Source organism: Vombatus ursinus, unplaced genomic scaffold (assembly GCF_900497805.2).
Source record: "Vombatus ursinus unplaced genomic scaffold, bare-nosed wombat genome assembly UNPS02000577.1, whole genome shotgun sequence".
Taxonomy (NCBI): Eukaryota; Metazoa; Chordata; class Mammalia; order Diprotodontia; family Vombatidae; genus Vombatus; species Vombatus ursinus.
In genome coordinates this window covers 19243888-19264808 of record NW_020940355.1, presented here as the reverse complement: position 1 = coordinate 19264808, position 20921 = coordinate 19243888, and the positions used below count along the sequence as shown (strand labels likewise).

At 35.4% G+C, this 20921-nt stretch overlaps 1 protein-coding gene across 3 annotated transcripts in view; it reads left to right on the top strand.

Annotated features, from left to right (window-relative positions):
• DSP (desmoplakin) overlaps window positions 1–20921 on the top strand; it is a 55571-nt gene that overhangs the window by 23822 nt on the left and 10828 nt on the right. For all 3 annotated transcript variants that reach the window (XM_027837632.1, XM_027837563.1, XM_027837698.1), the window contains 15 exons: window positions 444–618; window positions 4306–4434; window positions 5333–5383; window positions 7208–7369; window positions 8391–8495; window positions 8886–8981; window positions 9629–9754; window positions 10318–10470; window positions 11622–11776; window positions 13224–13350; window positions 15175–15376; window positions 15796–16016; window positions 18766–18932; window positions 19651–19789; window positions 20181–20374. In XM_027837632.1, the coding sequence (XP_027693433.1) occupies window positions 444–618; window positions 4306–4434; window positions 5333–5383; window positions 7208–7369; window positions 8391–8495; window positions 8886–8981; window positions 9629–9754; window positions 10318–10470; window positions 11622–11776; window positions 13224–13350; window positions 15175–15376; window positions 15796–16016; window positions 18766–18932; window positions 19651–19789; window positions 20181–20374 (2202 nt within the window). The remainder of the gene's footprint in view (window positions 1–443; window positions 619–4305; window positions 4435–5332; window positions 5384–7207; window positions 7370–8390; window positions 8496–8885; window positions 8982–9628; window positions 9755–10317; window positions 10471–11621; window positions 11777–13223; window positions 13351–15174; window positions 15377–15795; window positions 16017–18765; window positions 18933–19650; window positions 19790–20180; window positions 20375–20921) is intronic.

Here is a 20921-nt window from a genome sequence, read left to right as displayed (position 1 = left end):
TATGTTCCATTACATTCACTTAACACAGTTTGTTTAGCAATTCCCCAGTTTATAGGCATACACTTTGTTTCTCGTTCTTTGCTTTTAACTTCTTGAAAGTGAAGTTTACAAAATGAGCTTCTTCTATTAGAAAAAAAGTCATTTTGGTGATTTATAGACTGACTTTATGTTTCATAAGAACAAGTAACCAAAGAATGAGTCCTGAGATTAAAAGAGAGAAAGGTTTTACTAGCTTACCCAATGACAATTACGTTTTCCATGATGTTGCTTCATACTTTATTATCTTGAGGGTTAGTTTTCCTTTGTTTTGGTCAAGATTTAGTTCAGGTATTTATGATGTGAAGCAAATTCAAGCATTGTTAGCTTGTGCTTTCAGACTTTTCAGAGTCAAAGGAGGCTGTAGGACACCTTCCTGACTTTCCATAATTTTTTTTTCCTTTCAGATTACTCCAGCTTCAGGAGCAAATGCGTGCTCTTTATAAAGCTATCAGTGCTCCCCGAGTAAGAAAGGCCAGTTCCAGGGGTGGTGGAGGATACACTTGTCAGAGTGGCTCCGGATGGGACGAATTTACTAAGCGCCTCACCAGTGATTGTTTGGGATGGATGAGACAGCAAAGGGTAAGCCTTTTTCTGGGAGAACTTATTAATCTGGTCCTTATAAACCACAAAGCAGGGACCTTCAATAGTATTCCTTTGGTAAAGGAGATTGAATAGGGTCTGAGACCACATTGTGTATGCATATATTATAATGAATTGTGAGATCATTAAGCAAAGTCAAGATTGCATACTGAAGCAGAGCTTTTAGGTGTTTTTTTATATGCCATTTATAATTTAGTTTAATTCATTTCCATTAATAAGAATATATTAATCCAGATCTGTCTTTTTTTTACATAGGTCAGAGATGTCAGACTCAATTCGAGGAGGTTTTTGTGCATACAAAGTCTCAGTCTTGTATAGTCCTATAGAAATGAACTTGTTTGACTGTTGATGTAGGAGGAGAGTAAACTTAAAAATCTGCTCTGGCCTTCTCTCTAAGACCTGCTTTACATTTATTTTTATTTACCATTAGCTTGACGCCATCTATAGTAGTTAATGATCACTTTTGCTCTGTAATGTTAAACCCTCCATTAAGTGCATATTTTATAGTTCAAAAGAATAAAGGTAGGGAATTATTTTTAAAACTTAGCTACTTAAATTGATCTAGCATCAGCCCACATTATTGTATTATGTATATGATATCTATGTGCCTAGAGAATTGGTACATTAACATAATATGAGAACATGGATTTCTGTGAATTGCTTAAGGAATCCCTGTCAGTATTTTATTATAATACTTAATGCATACTTAGCTATCACAACTTGTCGGATGGAAAAAAAAAGTTATAGGAGTATGCCCACTGATATCCTGAGGCATTTGTTTTTTTAAGAGTTTGCCTTACTTCATTTCTGTGATAAGTTTGGGTTTGCTTTTTAAACAGTTACAGAGGATTGTTTAGAATATTAACAAATTGGATGAGCTCAGCCTGCATTAAAACCAGATATTTCAGTTTGGGCTTGTTGGTTGGTTACCTTCTATTTATGATATGACATTGTCTTTTCATGCAGCCATTAAGTCACTAGAGTAGGAGTAAAGTAAAATAATGAAAATTAAAATACACTTAGACACATTCCCTAGACCTGCAATGTCTATAAAATAAGAGTTTTTAAACTCTCATTAGCATTTTGTTATTTTAAATATCCATTGCTTTCACAATTGTCATCAACCAAATGCCATAATGGAGGTGTGAGAGATTTTTTTCTTGGAAATCTACTGTTGATAAACTGTAATTCTCAGAAATAAGCGTATAATTGAGAACCAGTGGTTGGAGGGAGGAGATTGAGCATTTACAAATATAGTTCATCTACATGTAGAAAAGAGTTTTGTTACTAATCAGTGTCATAAATATATTCATATATAATATATATATTCATATATATATATATATATATATATATATACACACACACACACACACACACACACACATATATATATATATATAGTGATAAAGAAGGCCTTCCTGGAGATGGATGGCTATGACCCTGGGCTTGAAATTTGACTAGTGCATTAAGTCATCTACAGACTATAACAGCAATTTTAATGTTTTGATTATAGTTTTAGGCCACAGTCCCTGTAAAGTAGGTTAGTTATTATATTTTTTCTTAACCCATAATGGGCAGTATCATGAATAGAACTGAGAAAGTGAGCTTGAAACTTATGGAAATTTGATTTTCTGTAATCATGCTTGCTTGGCCCAGTTTTTTAGCTTTTAGTCGTAGTAGCTCTTATGCAAGCTATCTGATTTGACCTTTAATACCCTTGTAGCAAAAGTCCACCATTTTACAATCAGGAGAAACTTGGATTAGCAGATGAACATTGTTTCATCTCTTAAAGTGGCTAATGTCACAAGGGTTATCAGTAGACACCTAATAAGCCTATCAGTCTCTGAATAACTATTCAGACTGTTTCCACCTCCAAGGGAAAGTTATCTTATTATTTACTTGGTAGTTTACCCCAGCATTCTCTCTTACCCTGTACTTCCTTGCCTATCCCTTCCCAATCACACAGCTCTGTATTCTGCATTTCAGTCCCTAGAGACTGTTAATGCGACCAGTTTAAAAGATCTCTTTCTCTAACAACACAGTCCCTGGGAGATCTTACTTGGCTTTGTCACCTTTTTATTTTGTCTTTCCTTATTTGGTATTCCACTGATAGAAGACTCAGATTCCATGCGGCTGGGTTAAATTCCCCAAGGATGGCAATCATTGAGAAGATCAAGCTTGGAATGGTGCCACTGCATGACCATTTTGGTATATTACACAGCTAGACTCTTTTGAAGTCTTGTTCTAGCTAATTGAAAAAGGGTCAAAGTTCTTTGTAATGTTTAGATGTAAGACTCTGAAATGGCTCCACTTTTTGAAAGCTTGCCAGGACTATTGGAGCACAGGTGTGGCTTAGCACAGTGGGTATGGCAGTTGTTTTTACTAAATCCTGAAAACATCCCTCAGCTGAAAAGGTTTGCATAGGAAATGAGTAATGGTGACTTGACAATTTGCAAACAATGAATGCAAGCACACACATATTCATGCATATATTTTGTATATGTTTATGTATCCTATGTGCACATAATATTTGTGCACGTATATAACATTATATTTAATTATATGTGTTATTTTATATCGTTATATCCCTCACACCTCCATTATGGCATTTGGTTGATGAGAGTTGTGAAAGCAATGGATATTTAAAATAACAAAATGCTAATGAGGGCTAAAAACTCATATTTTATGGACATTGCAGGTCTAGGGAATGTGTCTAAGTGTATTTTAATTTTCATTATTTTACTTTACTCCTACTTTTATATTTCATAACATATATTATATACACAAGCAGCTAGGTAGGACAATGGATAGAGTGTTAGGGCCTGGAATCAGGAAGACTCATCTTCCTGAGTTCAAATTTGGCTTCAGACACTTAATACCTGTGTGACTATAGGCAAGTCATTTAACCCTGTTTGCCTCTGTTTCCTCATCTGTAAAATGAGCAAGGAAATGGAGAAGGAAATGGCAAACCACTCTAGTATCTTTACTAAGATAACTCCAAATGGGTCATGAAAAGTCAGACATGACTGAAAAATGACTGAACAACACACACATTTATAAATATGGTAGGGGAAGGAATTAGAATAAATCAGCTAAAATCCTGTATCTATGATGTGGTTTATCTTTTGGCCTGGTGCTGATTTATATAGCACAGGTACATAAATTAATTACTAGACAGCACCTTAAATTCCATGCTATAATGGAAAATTTCGTATTGTGCTTCCTGGTAATAACTGTAATATATATATATATCTATAATACCTGAACCAGTGGTAGTCTAAAAGAGTAGATTAATTAAAAAACAACAACAACAACAAAACCTAAGTTTTCTTCCTTGGAAACAATTTCATGAATGATCTCCCTGGGCAGTCCCTAGAAGTTGATACCATGTTTGCCTTAGGGAGTCCTACAGAGCCCCACAATAGCTGTGGAAAAATCCTTGGGAATTCTGGGATATTTGAATATATTAGTTTTAGAAATTATTTTATATTCTGAAGTATCTTGTCTCGAAGGATGAAAAAATGTATCTTATTTTATTTAAAGTTTTCCCTGTTACTGTAACCCACCCCTCCTTGTATTTTGAGACTTCTTGTAGTAGGGAAGATGCGCCTTTCATTTGAGGAGCTCGAGATGAAGGGATATATTCTTTTTTTTCTTTCATAGGTGGAGATGGATTTAGTGCAGTGGGGTGTCGATTCAGCATCTGTAGAGCAACATATCAATAGCCACAGAGTCATTCACAATGCCATTGGCGACTATCGGTGGCAGCTGGATAAAATTAAGGCCGATCTGGTACTACCTTTTACATGTTCTCTTTTTAAAACATGTTTATTGGGTGGGTGGGTAATTTCTCTTATCTCTAAGAAGTCTTGTAAATAATGTTAGCTTATGATTATTACCACTTCTGACCTGGTGCTATATGTGTAAAATCTTGTTTCACACATGGGGAAGTGGAATTATGTACTACCACGTAGCTCAAATAGCACTTAAACTGGAATTTTAAAAAAAATGTCATAAACAGGTTGCCTCTGTTGTATTTGGGCAAAAAGTTTTATGAGCAGGGAAGCACCTTTGGAAATGAAGTACATACAGTGAACATAATGCATTACTTCTGCATCTTTGGTAAATTATTTACTTAGTGGTGACTATAGTATTTATACTGAACAATCTCTTTTCCCAACTCCTTTCCATTATTCACTGAAAATTAGGAGAGACTAATTGGATAAAAGTGAATTAAAACAAATATATTTATGTGGTTCCATTTGACCATTTAAATCACTACCTTTTCTTGGGTAAGTGATACGAAAGGTTCAGCTTTTTACATTTTTTAAAAAAAATTCTAACGTTCCTGCCTATTATTTTACTCTACGGATATATGTCCATCTTCTTCCCTTACTTTCCTAAGATAGGAGGTGATGAGAAACAATCCTATTCATATTTTCCACCTTGGAAAAAATTAATCTGTTAAGTGCCTTATTGCATCCAGGATCATGAAAGTAATTTCAGGCAAATTATCTGGGTACAACTAATTTAACTGTGGTTGAAAGATTCTTTCACACATAGAACAATCGTTATGTTGGATAGAAATGATCTGAAGCCAGACCTGAGAAAGAGGAGATCAGGAACAATGCCAGGACTAGGTTGAATTCATAGGGAACATTGAATAGTAACTTTTTTTCTTTTCTTCAAGCGTGAGAAATCTGCAATATATCAACTAGAGGAAGAATATGAAAACCTTGTGGTAAGCACATGTATTTCTCGAGACCATGTCAATCACGTTTATGTTCAGTAAAGGGTATTGCTATTGGAAACACCATAAATGTTTTAAAGTTCTATTAAATTATCATTTGGTATTTGTTGAAGAATCCACTTCAGAAATTACAATTGAGGAAATTGCTCACACACAGTTCTCTTTGTAACTAGGTACTTGATAAGTGGATTGTGGCAATAGAGATTATTAAAACAGTTGCTAAACCCTGGTAGATGAAATAAAATTAATTAAATTTTTCAACCTTTGCGTTGCATTCCTAGTCCTTTTGTATAGAAAGGAAAAAATAGCTAAACACTTTGTATTTTCCATGTAGTTTATTTTACCATCACATGATAGCAACATGTTCCATAACGGTGAAGGGAGTAATTACATTTGATTCTCATAGTCTTTGTATAAGGTAATAATACCTACTATTCAGCATGGTGTAATGGATAGCATACTTGCCTTGGGGTCATAATAACCTGGGTCTAAGTCTAGCCTTCAACCCTTACTTGCTATGTGACCAATAGACAAGTCATTTAACCTCTCTATGCCTCAGTTTCCTCATCCATAAAATGGACCTGAAATAAAATCCAGCTGCAGATACTTATGATCTATCTATCCTTGGACAAGTCACTTAAAGCACCTCTCAGGGTTGTTGTGAGAGTCATTGAGATAATATTTGTAAACAGTGCTTGGCATGGAGTAGCTACTATAAAATGCTAGCTATTGTTCTTAAAATTTAGAGCTATGAAGATCATATGAGATAATGCAGACAAAGTGTTTTTTGTTTTTGTTTTTGTTTTTTTTGGGGGGTGAGGCAATCAGGGTTAAGTGACTTGCCCAGAGTCACACAGCTAGTAAGTGAGACAAAGTATTTTGTAAACTTTGAAGAACACCATAAAGTCAGCTACTTATTAATGGTGCTTTCATGATTACTTCCTCATTGGCAACAGTCTTCACCTTTTTTCATACCTGGCAAGCATTGTGGTTTTTGTGGCACCAGCATATCCTCTTTAGCAATGAGAAAGGATGGAAGAGATGACTGTAGGCCATTTTATGGCCATAGCAGGCCATATTCCAAAGCCTGTTCCTCTTTTTTGTTGTTTAAAACACAGTATTTCACGGAATAGCTGAATTTCACCAGTAGCTGAATCCAGCTACTGTTAAGAAAGGTACTACTGAACAGAAGTGTTTTGTAGCTTTTAAGAGTACAGCATTATTCCTTAGTTGAATAGTAGTAAGACGCTGGGAAGCATTATAGCATAATGGGTAAAGAGCTGGTCTTGTAGCCAGGACTGCCTGGATTCAAATCCTGCCATGGACACAAATGGCTGTGTGACCCTGGGCAGGTCTTAGTGCTCAAGGCAACTCTCTTAAGACTGTAAGTTGTAGAGGGGCAGCTAGATGGTGCAGTGGATAGAGCTCTGGCCTTAGAGTCAGGAGGACCTGAATTCAAATCCAGCCTTAGTTACTTGACACTTACTAGCTGTGTGACCCTGGGCAAGTCACTTAACCCTAACTGCCTCACCAAAAAGCCAAAAAAAAAAAGAGACAATAAGTTGCAGAAAAGGTGCCAATCTGAATTGGTAGAGGAAATTTCTTCTTCTGAGCTCCCCATGCCACTGAAATCACACATTTAGTCCCTATCCCTGGTATGACACTGCCTAGTAGACTTTAGCTTAATTTTTTAAATTAGCGAGCGAGGCCACAGTTATTTTTAAATGAGGTTTTGACCCAAAGAGGGGCATCAACTGAAAGGCTTCTATAATTCTGCCTTTGCTCACTGAATTGATGTGTTCTGAAATCTTGCAGAAAGCATCCTTTGAGAGAATGGATCACCTTCGCCAGCTCCAAAGCATCATCCAGGCCACTTCCCGTGAGATCATGTGGATCAATGACTGTGAGGAAGAGGAGCTGCTCTATGACTGGAGTGATAAAAACACAAATATTGCCCAGAAGCAGGAGGCTTTCTCGGTAAGTGCACTGCCTTCCTCCGTGTCTCTCCTCCCCACCCCCAACTAAATTTTCTCAGCGTTTCAGCATAGAAACTGCTGAATGGAAGGGTATGATAATAGATAATAATAGACACTAGATGCCTTTCCTCTCTGGTTAAGCTGTTTATATTCCTGTCTAATGGTTACCGAAAAGCTACTAGCTTGACATGACTTTTTGGTGACTTATGTAAAAAAGGTAGTGGTCAACATCGTGGTGGTCAGTTTAAGGTCAGTTTAAGAGCCAGCTAGGTGGTTTGGGGGATAGAGCTTGGAGTCAAGAAGACGTGAGTTCAAATCTAGAGTCAGATACTTAGTAGCTATGTAACCTTGAGTAACTTATTTAACTTCTGTTTGCCATAGTTTCTTCATCTGTAAAATGGGGATAATAATAGTACTTACCTTCCAAGGTGGTTGTGAGGATCAAATGAAATATTTGAAAAAAGAACTTAGCACATTGCTTGGCATATAATAAGTTCTATATAAATGCTATTTTTTTAAAAGAAAGATCCATTTACTCTTATGATATCTAGATTTTTTTTACATTTTTTTCCCTCAGTTATATGTAAACAAAAATTTTTAGCATTTCTTTAAAAGGAATTTTGAGTTAAAATTCTCTCTCCTTTCCCCTTTTTGAGAAGGCAAGCAGTTTCATGTAGATTATACATGTGCGGTCACACAAACCATTTCTGTATGAACCATGTTGCAAAAGAAAATGCAGACCAAAAAACCAAGAATGATAAAGAAAGTTTAAAAAGTATGTTTCCATCTGTATTCAGACTCAACCAGTTCTTTTTCTAGAGGTGGATTAAATGCTATTAGTATTATTAAAATTTAGAAAGAGCTTATTCAGAGTTCATTGATAACTCAGGATTTGTTAAGTTGCTAAGAAAATGCAGTTTGTCTCTACCTTGATTTAAAAAAACAGCAAGAGAAATGGAATGCTGATGGATGACGTGTTTTAAAGGGCTTGTTTGTTCTTGTTGGTTTTTTTTTCTTCCCAGATACGCATGAGCCAGTTGGAACTCAAGGAAAAAGAACTCAACAAGCTTAAGCAAGAAAGTGACCAGCTTGTTCTCAACCAGCATCCTGCTTCAGACAAAATCGAGGTAGACTTCTTATGTGACATGTATATTGTAGTGTCTGGGACTAATTGACAAGCTCCACAAAGGGGAAAGGTGGATATGTGGAGCTCTCTTGGCACTATCATTCAGCTCCATTCAGCATAGTCTAAATTCTAGTTTTATGCCAGTATATTATGCTTCTTTATTAAGCTTGGTTTTAAAAAATTAACTTCAACTTGGAGCCAGTTGGACTATTGGACAGTTCTTGTTTAGGTTTTAGGAGAAGCTCATTTAACCTGGAACTAAAATCATGAACAACTACCCAAGTTTCTAGTCAAACCAAAAAAGTGCTAGTTTGTTCCTTTGTCCACCATTAAGGAGAAATAGCTTTAGCCTGCTTAATGCCATTTCAAACAACTCCTGTTTTCTCTGCAGGCATACATGGATACTCTGCAGACACAGTGGAGTTGGATCCTTCAGATTACCAAATGCATTGATGTTCATCTCAAGGAAAATGCCGCCTACTTTCAGGTAAGGTTTTACTTCTGCAGTAGCAATTTACTTATTTTAGGAAGTCATATCTTGAATCTGTTTTTAAAGAGCAAAAGCAAAAAAGTCCACAATGCATAAACACATGTATTGTTCTTGATTTTGAAGAGTATGTGTTTCCAGGTCACCAAATGATTCTCAGGCAAGGAGGGTATCCTACCACATTAGGAGTAGGCAATCGAGATATGAAAAAATTCCCACCTTTGCTAATATTTTTATTTAGCTGCCTATTAATTGCTCTGGGGCACTTAGGTGATGCAGTGGTTAGAGTGCAAAACTTGGAGTCAGGAAGACTCATCTTTCTGAGTTCAAATCTGGCCTAAGACACTAACCAGCAGTGTGAACATGGGCAAGTCACTTGACTCTGTTTGCCTCAGTTTCCTCATCTATAAAATGAGCTGGAGAAGGAAATGGTAAACCACTCCAGTATCTTTGCCAAGAAAACCCCAAATGGGATCATGAAGAGTTGGACACTACCAAAAAGGACTGAACAACAAAAAAAAAATTACTTTTCTCATGCTATGAAATGTGTACATTAGCTTTAATTATACCCTATTTATTGGAAAGTATCTTTTCATTGACATGCTCTTTAAAAAGTATTTAACTATGATCATCATTCTCCTTGGTAGTTTTTTGAAGAGGCTCAGTCAACTGAAGCCTACCTGAAGGGCCTACAAGATTCCATCAGGAAGAAGTATACCTGTGATAAGAACATGTCACTGCAACGCTTACTGGAACAAATCAAAGAACTTGAGGTATCATCAATATAAAATCTTTGGCCATGGAAAAAAATTCAATGCAGTAGGATTTCTATTCATTTAGCCTACCACTCATGATTACTGGTTTATTAGTAATGTGTACAAGAGCCCAAGACAAATAAAATAAGATCTCTAATTATACATGGATTCTTGATCTTTCATAGATCAAATTATGTGAATTTCTCTGCATGTTCAATTTTTATCAAGTCATGTGGTTCAATATGTTTGGATCTTTTGCAACTTTCATGCCAAAATGAAAACAAAGAGAACAGTGATTTCTTAGCCTCAAAAATTCTTTAGAAAAGAATATTAATAAGTTTCAGCAATCCTTCCACACTGTGGTGTTCTTTTTTGCTCTTTTAATTCATAGGTAAGTAGCTTATATAATAGTTTATCTTGAAAGGCTCTCATTCTCCCCCCAAATGAATTTTGTGGCCTTATAATGAATGTAAATATTTTTGTCCAGTTATGATAACTTTATTTTAAAGTATCTAGAAGATTTTGCCAGAGAATTCTTCAGCTATTGCTTTTAAAAATGTGATTTAAAAACACAATTACAGAAAGAACGAGAGAAGATCCTTGAATATAAGCGCCAGGTGCAAAACTTGGTAAACAAGTCCAAGAAGATTATCCAACTGAAACCTCGGAACCCAGACTATAGGAGCAATAAACCCATTATCCTCAGGGCTTTGTGTGACTACAAACAAGACCAGGTATGTACTGACTGGCAATTATTGAGAAAGATTCAGAAGTTCCCTTTCCTATAGGCTATTCACATGTAAGAGGCCAACATTTAACTGAAGTTTCAAATAGCTTGATAATGGATGGTTTTGCTTTTAGAACTGGAAGAGTCATTTAGTAAATAAGCTCAGTAGTTTCACTTTTCATGCTGAGGTACATAATTATTGAACTTCTTAGGGAACATTAGCCTTGAATGTGTGTGTAGATATATCTTTTTTTTCTATATTACCTTAAAAGAGAAGTAATGGGGAGGTAGACTACTAAGCTGAATAAAAAGAGAATTTAGCACAAATTTTATGCAATAATTAAATATATTTGTTTTTCTATAGGCTACTCAGCATACCAAATATTGAGCAATTCCATGTTTTAATCAATTAGTTAGATAATACCTTCTAGTGGTTTTTTTGCATGTAAAATGTGATATCTAATAAAATAATGAAATTTAATACTAATCTATTAAATGAAAATGTCCTGACTGCTAAGTTGGAGATTAATAAGTGTGGTGTCCAGGGTGAGGAGCTGAAAGGAATGTTGAGATTGATATACATCAAAATAAAGCCAATTGTCATTTCTGCTTAAGGAAATAGGGACCCATTATGTGTTGACATTTGGTTAAAAGGTGGCATTTCTAGTGCTCTGACCTGAAACTGAATATATGTTGAGTTTTGGCTTTTTAAATTTCAAAGGGAGTTGATTGTGATGTCTTTAACTGATGAATGAGGCTCACTTTATCCCCACTCCCCTGCATACATACTTACAGAACATATAGTATAATCCAAACATTTTGTCCCCTTATCTCTCAACTCCCTCTTCCTCCCTCTTCCCCATGGCTTTGACAAGGTAGGATAAAAGTCATGTGTACTTAAGGACTACACAGAAGTGTCAAATTATGCCTGAAACATGCCTGAGTACAGCCTGAACTAAATTAAATTGCAGTTGGAAATATTTAACAAAATAAATAAAAATACAGTAAAACATGGATAATGTTAATTTGTGGCCCACAGGGATCTGATTCTACTTGAGTTTCACACAACTGGTCTAAATGACCTCTATGATCAAGTACAACTCTGTTTTTTATTATTCTGTGAATAGAGGCAAAAATACTTTTATGCTTTTGTGACAGAAAATAGTGCACAAGGGAGATGAATGTATCTTGAAGGACAACAATGAACGCAGCAAGTGGTATGTGACTGGCCCAGGAGGAGTAGACATGCTGGTTCCTTCTGTCAGTCTTATTATCCCTCCTCCAAATCCATTGGCAGTAGACCTTTCTTACAAGTAAGTTTTCAATGAGTCTCACTTATTAATGGTCAACTATTAGCTGGGAGTTGGGGAGTGTCTACAGAATGACTATTTCCCCAAAAGTTCAAAGACATTTTTTATAATGCTATTCTTTAGTTTAAAAAAATTAGTTTACAAAGACAACTCCACCTTTACCCTCAGGACTGTTTTACGTTGAAATTTTATAATACCTGCTATAGCAGGGTTTTGGAAGAAGATTTGAAAAAGGTGTTACACTACTAAAGAAAAATTCTCAGTCTAGCTGTGAGTGAAAAGAGGGGTCAGTCACATTTGTCATTTATTCCTTCTACTTTTTTCAATTTTTTTCTTTCTTTTAAAAAAATCATTATTTTTATTTTTATATTTTAAAACTCTATTCTTGAAGAAATTACCTATGAATGTTGCCAGAATATTAATAGTTTTGCATTTAACAGCAAATACAAGTGAAATGTTAGCCTATCAATCAATCAACAAATATTTATTAGATACTTACTATGTGCCAGGCTCTATGTTGAATGCTGAGAATACAAGTACAAACAGAAATAAAGATAGTTTTTGCCTTCAAGAAACTTATATTTTAATGGGGAAAGACAACATATAAAAAGAAGATGGAAAGGGAGGGGAGGAAAATGAAGGGACTCAGTGAGGGGACATGGTAGACAAAGTTCTGAAATATAGCCTGGAGTGGAATAACACGTGCCTGTCCTGGTTGCCCTCCTTAAATGGTGGTTCTGGGAGAAGCCATCAAAGCAGAGGAAAAGACCTCAGGGCTGGAGAGTCCTTCCAATGTGTGAATTCCAGGACTGGAATGATTATGGTAGAGAAGGTCCAGAGTGTAGCCTGGAGAGGAATGAGAGTTTGTGTTTAGTATTCACTTTGATCCAATAAGATAATGCATGTACAGCACAATGTAACCTGAAAAGGGATATATGAATGTCAACTGCTGTCATCATTTGTGTTTTCCATGGTAGCTGGTATAGTTCCTGGTACAAAATAGCTGTTCAACAGATGTTTGCAGCATTCAATTAATGGACTATCCTTGGCAAAATTTTAATCTACAGTTGGTTTCTCTCTGCTGTTCAGGATATTTCAAGGCCATCTTTCCCCATTGCCAGTTAGGAAAATCTGTTGACCAAAATACACACATATGAATACAGATATACAGTATATTTCAAAGCAAAGTGTTTTTGGATTATCCATGCGATGGCTCATCTCCTGGATAATTTGAGAATTTTAATGGCCATAGCCAAGTTTAAAAAGTGAGCTAAATATTCTCATATTTTGCATAAGATACAGATTTTTAGAAGTTTACTTATAGTCCCCCTTTCTACTGTTATTTTGATTTGGATCTTACTATATGGTCAATTATATGTCATTCCTTCATTTTCTCTGTTGCTATGAAATTTGAAAGTTTAACTTTAAATCTCTTTCTTTTTAATTCTAGGATTGAGCAATATTATGAAGCCATTTTGGCTCTGTGGAATCAGTTGTATATCAACATGAAGAGTCTGGTGTCTTGGCATTACTGTATGATTGATATCGAGAAAATCAGGGCTATGACTATTGCTAAGGTAAGTATCTTTGAGAGATTGGAATGGGACTCTAACCTTCTTAAGAGATTGCCCATTTTATCAGGCTGGTTGGAGAGCTATGGAAGCCAGTGCTGACTGGCTTTATTATGAGATGGACCAGGGTAGATGTAGAGGCTTAAGAATACTCCTAATGGGAGACAGGCAACCAGGTATCTGTGACAATACAGAGACTTAACATAAATTAATCTGATGAACCTGAACTACTAATAGAAAAAGTTTAAAGGCACTCATCACTGTGCTATTTTATGATTAGAAACCATTGTGCTCGTTGCCTTAAAATTATCAGATCCCTTTTGAGGACTAAACCTTCGCATTTACAGCTGCTAACTTTTTAAAAAAAGTTTCATTAATATATTTTATTTTTAGAGCACTTATATTTTTCAATAAATTTCTCTCCCCTTCTCTATCCAGAGCACCTAAAATGATAGAAGGGGAAAGTGACAAATGTTGGAGGGAATGTGGAAAAGTTGGGACACTAATTCATTGTTGGTGGATTTGTGAACTGATCCAACCATTTTAGAGAGTAATCTGGAATTATGCCCAAAGAGTTATTAAACTACCTTTGACCCAACAATAACACTTCTAGGTGTATTTCCAAAGATAATTAGGGGAAAAGGAAAAGAACCTATATGTTCTAAAATGTGCAAGAACCAAGAACACAAAAAGGAAAAAAGTAGTCCAGCAAACTAACCAACACATCAACTAAATCCAATCTTATATACCAAATTCTACACCCATAATTTGCCCTCATACATGCAAAGGAGGAAGGGAGATGCACCACTTCTATCTTTTCTTTGGGGCCAAGCTTGATTATTTTAATTTCACAGCTTTCAGTTTTGTTTGTTTAGTTGTTTTTCTTTCTATTTACATTGTTGTAGACATTGTATATATTGCTTTCCTGGGTCTACTTCATTTTGTATCACTTTTTATATCCTCATGCTTTTCTCTACTCATCATATTAATTTCTTACAGCATAATAGTATTCCATTACATTGATTACAATTTATTTAGCCATTCTCCAATTTGTTTCCAGTTTTTTTTTCTACTACAAAAAGTGCTTGCTAATTTTGGAATCTTTCTTTTTATCATTTACTTCCTTAAGATATAAGCCTAGCAGTAGAATTTCTGGGTCAAAGGATAAGGACATTTTATTTACTTTCTTACCATAATTTCAAATTGCTTTCCAGAATAGTTGGACCAGTTCATACTCTACCAATAGTATATTAATGTGGCTATCTCTTCATGACTATTCCAACATTAACTATTTCTGTGTTTTGTCATTATTGCCAATTTGCTGGGTATGAGGTGAAACTTCAGAATTATTTTGCTTTGCATTTCTTTTATTGATTATGACTTGGAGCAATTGTTGTTAATAGTTTGCAGTTTTTGAGGATTGTTTGTTTATATTCTTAGACCACTTGTCTTTTAAGGGGATAGATTTTTGTCTTATCTATTTGTCTTAGTTCCCTATACATCTTGGATAGCAGACAGTGTTGAGGCAATGTCCCCCCTCACTCCCAATTGGCCACTTTCTGTCTTATCCTATATGATTAATTGTGGGATTTTTTAAAGAACATCCAAAGCATATTATAGGGTAAAAGGATTCTTAGGATCAGTTATATCCACAGAATAATCTCTAAATCACCAAAGATCTCTTTCAGTTAAATTGAGCATACAAAACAGGTACCCCCCTCAGTTACAACTAGAGTGGGGCTGTTTTTCAACAGCCTCCTCTTTGGCTTGGTTGGAGTTGACCATGTACTTGATTGCTTGTTTAACAATTTCTTTCTGTTTTGTTTTCAGTTGAAAACGATGCGCCAGGAAGATTACATGAAGACAATATCTGATCTTGAGTTACATTACCAAGAATTCATCAGGAATAGCCAAGGCTCAGAGATGTTTGGAGATGATGACAAACGGAAAATACAGTCTCAGTTTACTGATGCTCAGAAACATTATCAGACCTTGGTTATACAGCTCCCAGGTCACCACCAGCATCAGACAGGTTTGCATTTTCTCTCTCTCCGTTATTTAATAGGCTGTTTACAAATGAAATATTTTGTATAACTTAGCCATTTGGACTCTTAGAGGCATTTGGGGACTTTGAAAACTTTTTTGGAAGGAATTTTTACCAAAAGTTTGTTTATGTAGCAATCTCAAAACCAGGCTCATTTAATTTGCAAAGAACAATGGATTTTTCAGTGAGCAAACAGTAAAATCCAGCTGCTTCAGTGGCTCTTGGATTTTGCTTCACATTTATTTATATGAGGAAAAACAAAGGTTTTTCATTTCCCTTTGCCAGAAGGGGGCAAAGGAGAAATTTCATGATGAAGATATACTTACTCTCTTCAAGTGATTTTATTACTTTTTTCCATCTTATGAATCTTTAAAGTTTTTAATTCCATGATTTTTTTTCCCTGTAAGTCACTACAACTGAAATCACTCATCTTGGTAAAGATCCAAACCAAAATCAAGTCATTGAAATCAACAGAGAAAATGACAAGCAAGAAACATGGATATTGCTGGAACTTCAGAAGATTCGTCGGCAGATGGAGCACTGTGAGAGCAGAATGACTCTTAAAAATATCCTTCAAGCTGACCAAGGCTCTTCTCACCACATCACAGTGAAAATAAATGAACTAAAGGTATATGTTTATTAAATTATATTAAATATTTGTCTATATTTTCTAGTAAATTCTAGTTGTACTTAAGCTTATTCAAAGACCAGGTCAAGTCTAGGTGTTTTCAGTGTGAATTTTTAAAAAATCTTAATTTTTATATCATTCTAGCTTTGTGTAGGAAGTGGTTTGCACTTCTGAAGTGCTGAAAGGAAAGAGAAATGTTACAGTAAATAAAACCTTTTATAGAAGTGTTCTTTTTCTAAAGTTGCCAATTGCAGAAAACAATTGGTATGGGAAACATGGTATGCATAATAAGACAGTGGAGTTTAGTGCTATCTAAAGTTAATGGCTCTTTCTTTCTACTATTTTTTCATTTTTTCCCCCCAACCACTAAGAGATAATTCTATCATTCTATCTATCATTCCTTTCATTCCTTGCTTCTTAGGCTTACAAGATGCCAAAGAGGCAAAAGTTCTCTTCTCTCCTTTCCAATCAGTACATAAATAAATATCTAGTAACATATTCTTATTGAGGGATCAAAGATATATAAGATGGTTCTTCCCCATAAGGGCTTACACAATGGATATAAGACATGCATGAAAACATAATGATTGTTGTAAGACAGTGTATAATAAGTGCCAATGGAGTAGTTGAAACAGTAAAGGCCAATAGGGTATAGAGAAAGGACAGGTAATTTGGTGCTAGGTTAGTCAGGAGGAGAGTTGTGGAAGAAGGAGGATTTGAGATGGTTCTTAAATGAGAGGTAGGATTTTGATAGAGAGGATGGGGAGGGCATTCTGAAGAGGACACAGGAAAAAGTGTTTTTATTCTCCCATGTTTTCTTTTCTGACCAGGTTCCCAACTTGGCCCCATTGTAGAATACTCTAGTCACTCAGGCATATGTGCTCTGGCTATACAGATACTAGGAGAGAGAGGAATAATAACTAAGCCTCCTTTGAAATTAACATGATTACTCAGCTAGATAATTTAGTGGATAGAACATTGAACTTGGAGTTGGGAAGAAATGCCTCTGACAGCTTGTAGTTACTAGTTGTGTGACTCTGAGCTAGTCACTAAACTCAGCCTCAGTTTCTTCATCTGTAAAATGGGGATAAAAATAGAATCTACCTCACAGGGTTGTTGTGAGGATCAAAAGATATATCATGTATGTAAAGTGCTTTGCAAACCTTAAATCACTACATAAATGTTAATAATAACTATTACTATTACTAGCATTATTACTCTTTTTGTGGGGACATTTAGTCAGGATGAGAGGCTGCATGTCAGGAGCACTAGCCTTATACTTCTATTGATTTGCTTTATGACAGATTATAGGAAGGCCATACCTTATTTTGAAGTATATAGTTTGGGGTATGTTTAGATATGGAGTACATATACTATGTACCCTTGTATTTGTGAGAGCTACTCTTTCTTCTTTCTCCTTATGAAGCCGCACAAGATTGTCCACTGTGTTACTGTACCAGTCTGGATTTGGAGGGCCAATATTTATATGATAGGGAGAGATGTCATTTTATATCTTCTAAATACTTACATATTTTATTAATAAATTTAATTTATTCAAAGGAACAATTTTTCCTTTTGCATGTTCCCCAGTTCCTGGGATGGTATAATCTATGACAAAGTTGGCGTGTTTTCCTCTCCAAAAAATGCACACAACTGTAATCTAAATTATAAGTAGCTTTCTTTTTGCCATCTTCTAATAAAGATGACACATTGCCACTTCTGAGGAATCAGGATGCTTTTGTCCAATGCTATTCCTGTTTCTGAACTCACTTAATATTACTAAGAGTTTTGAACCCATCTCTCACCATTTTTACATTGCTGCATTTCTATAAATAATGCTAGTTTTTGCTGACTAAAAAAAATGTGCTATTTAAAAATGCCTTCACTATCTGACTGCATTGTAAATGGTAGTTCAACTGTTCAGAGTTCTGCTTTCCATTTTTTGATCAAAATAATACTAAATATCTTAAGCTTTAGTAGCCTGAAACTGAACTATGACTTACATTCCATTTAAGATTGACAAAAGCACTTTACATACATTATTTCATTTGATCTTAATAGCCTTGAGAAGTAGATGCTACAGGTATTGTCCCAATTTTACGAATGAGGAAACTGAAGCTCAGAGAGTATAACTGACTTGCCTGTGACTGGATGACAATTAAGTGTGTCAGAGGCAGGATTCAGATCAGGTCTTTGCTGACTTCAGTTCCAGTACCCTTTCTGCAATACCACCATGCATATACCACAGATCTTTGCTGTGTCCATGTTAGCTGTCAAAGTACCAGCCATTCTCAGAGCCATCATGGTGACTGGGGATCAGAACGATAAATCCATAGTACCTGAATATGTCTTAGTGTTGTGTATAAGTTTATAATACTCCTCCAGATTCTCTTATTCCAGCTCTGCAGGGCACACGTCACAAGTAAGGGTATTCAGATAGAGAGATTAAGTGACTTGTATATGGTCACAAAGCTAGTGACAGAGCTGAAATTAGAACCAAAATCTTTCAACTCAAAACTCTTGGAGTTAGGCTGCATTCCACCAGTATAATCCCAATTACTTGTAGACTGACACATTTATATGCTATTTTTAGAGTTTTCTAGAAGAAGAAAGATGAAAAAGCCAACTGTTTTTCCAATATTGAGTAAATAATATTCAGTGAACTTTCTTTGAAGTAAAGATGGAACAAAACCAGATAGAGACACCTGGGATGTATTGACATAGGCATTCCTTCCTTTTTTTTTGACAGGGTGTACAGAATGATTCACAAGCAATTGCTGAAGTCCTCAACCAGCTCAAAGATATGTTAGCTAACTTCAGAGGTTCTGAAAAATACTGTTATTTGCAGAATGAGATATTTGGGCTGTTCCAGAAACTGGAAAACATAAATGGTGTTACAGATGGCTACTTAAATAGGTAAAGAACATGAAATCTATTAACTTAATAGACTGAGATATCTTCCTTTTCCAAAATAGTTTTTAACTGTTGTAATTAAAGTCTTATTTGCTTTCTATGCACAGCTATTCTTTTTCTTTTGTTCTTTAATGGAGGTTTACTTAACATTCCTTAGTATCTTCGGATTACATTTTCAACTCTATTATTTTAAGTTCCTAATGCATCTCAGAAGATGTCCTCTGAGATCATGCTTTAAGGATTAGGCCTCGTAATTCTGCCTGTGAATATGTTAGGCTGAATCACAATAGAGGGGGGAAAAAGAACTTAGTGCCTATATAGTTAAAAATTGTGTAAAATTGTTGTTGTTTTTTTTATCACTACGTTTCTTATTTATAGTTTGGGAGCAATGAAGAGGAATGGAAAGAATACTAAAGTTAGAATTGGAAATAGGTTTTGGTTCAAGTTATGATTCCCCATATGCTAGTTGGGTGATCTCGAACAAGGCACATCTCCAAGCCCTGAGTTTCTCATCTGCAACCTGGGACTAAAATCCTATTATTACTTACCATTTAGGATTAAGGTTTTTCTGATTACTAAATGAGAATTAATGTAAATGAAAGTGCTTTGTAAACTATAAAGCATTATGTAAATTCCAGCTATTAGTGATAGTGTTAAGACTCTGTTCACCATTAAACCACTTTGTTGGCAGTCTTGATTTTAACTCTTTTGCTTATTACAGCTTATATTCAGTGAGAGGACTACTTCAGGCTATTCTCCAGACAGAAGACATGCTGAAAGTGTATGAATCCCGACTCACTGAAGAGGAAACTGTTTCTTTAGACCTTGATAAAGTGGAGGCTTACCGCTGTGGACTGAAGGTATTTTGTTTCACTTTATGGAAAATGGCAAAGGCCCAATACCCAACTTATAAAGCTATATAGGCATGTATAAATTTACATGTATGTGTATAGATACACACACAAACACAAAGATAGCTAGAGGTAGTTTTACTAGGTTTCCATGGTTTTTTTTTTTCAGGATCATTAGATTCATTTGACCGTATTGTCTTTTCAACTCATTATTAGTAGGTATCTTTAGCAAATAAAAATTAGAAGACTAAATTATTTGAATTATTGAGGTATTGGCATGATTGCAAGATTTTTAGAAAGACAATTTTAAAAATTGGTTCCATTTTGATTTTATCATCAATGTTCAACAGCATGGAGTTGAAGGAAGAGATTCACTATTACTCATCTTGTTTTCTCCCAGAAAATAAAAAATGATTTGAACCTGAAGAAGTCATTGTTGGCTACCATGAAGACTGAGCTACAGAAAGCTCTGCAGATCCACTCCCAGACTTGCCAACAGTATCCACTTTATGATTTGGATCTTGGGAAGTTCAGTGACAAAGTCAACCAGTTGTCAGACCGTTGGCAAAGGATAGATAAACAGATAGATTTCAGGTTGGTCGAGCTTTCTTATGAGACCTTTTCCTTTGTTGAGTTTTTACTGAGATATTATTACTCTTAAAAGTGATGGGTTTTTTTTTAAGTGATTCTGCTTTGTGGGTGAAATGGGTAAGTAAATGCTGAAAATACTTGGTCACTTGTTAGTTTCTTTTTGTGGCCAGCTCTTCTTGAAGTGATTAGAAGGGAAGCTATCATAAATAAAGATATATCTAGACTATGAAATCTATGAGGGCTGGGATTACATCCTGCCTAAACTTTGTATCTTTCCTACTGCTTAGCATGGCACTTGGTACATAGTTGTTGGTTAATAACTATTTATTGAATGGAACAAAATTGAATGTCACACTCTAGCCTGTAAGGGCACAGGTCTTATTCTCCCTCATACCAAAATTGATCTGATACTTAGGAAGATATAGTCAGTCTCTGAGCTATTATTCAGCATAATCTTGTATTCTCTCTCAATTCTTAGTGTGACTGTTGGGATGTAGTAGGAAACTTGTGTAGTCTTTCCCAAAAAGCCTGTGTAAATGAAATCTAGTGC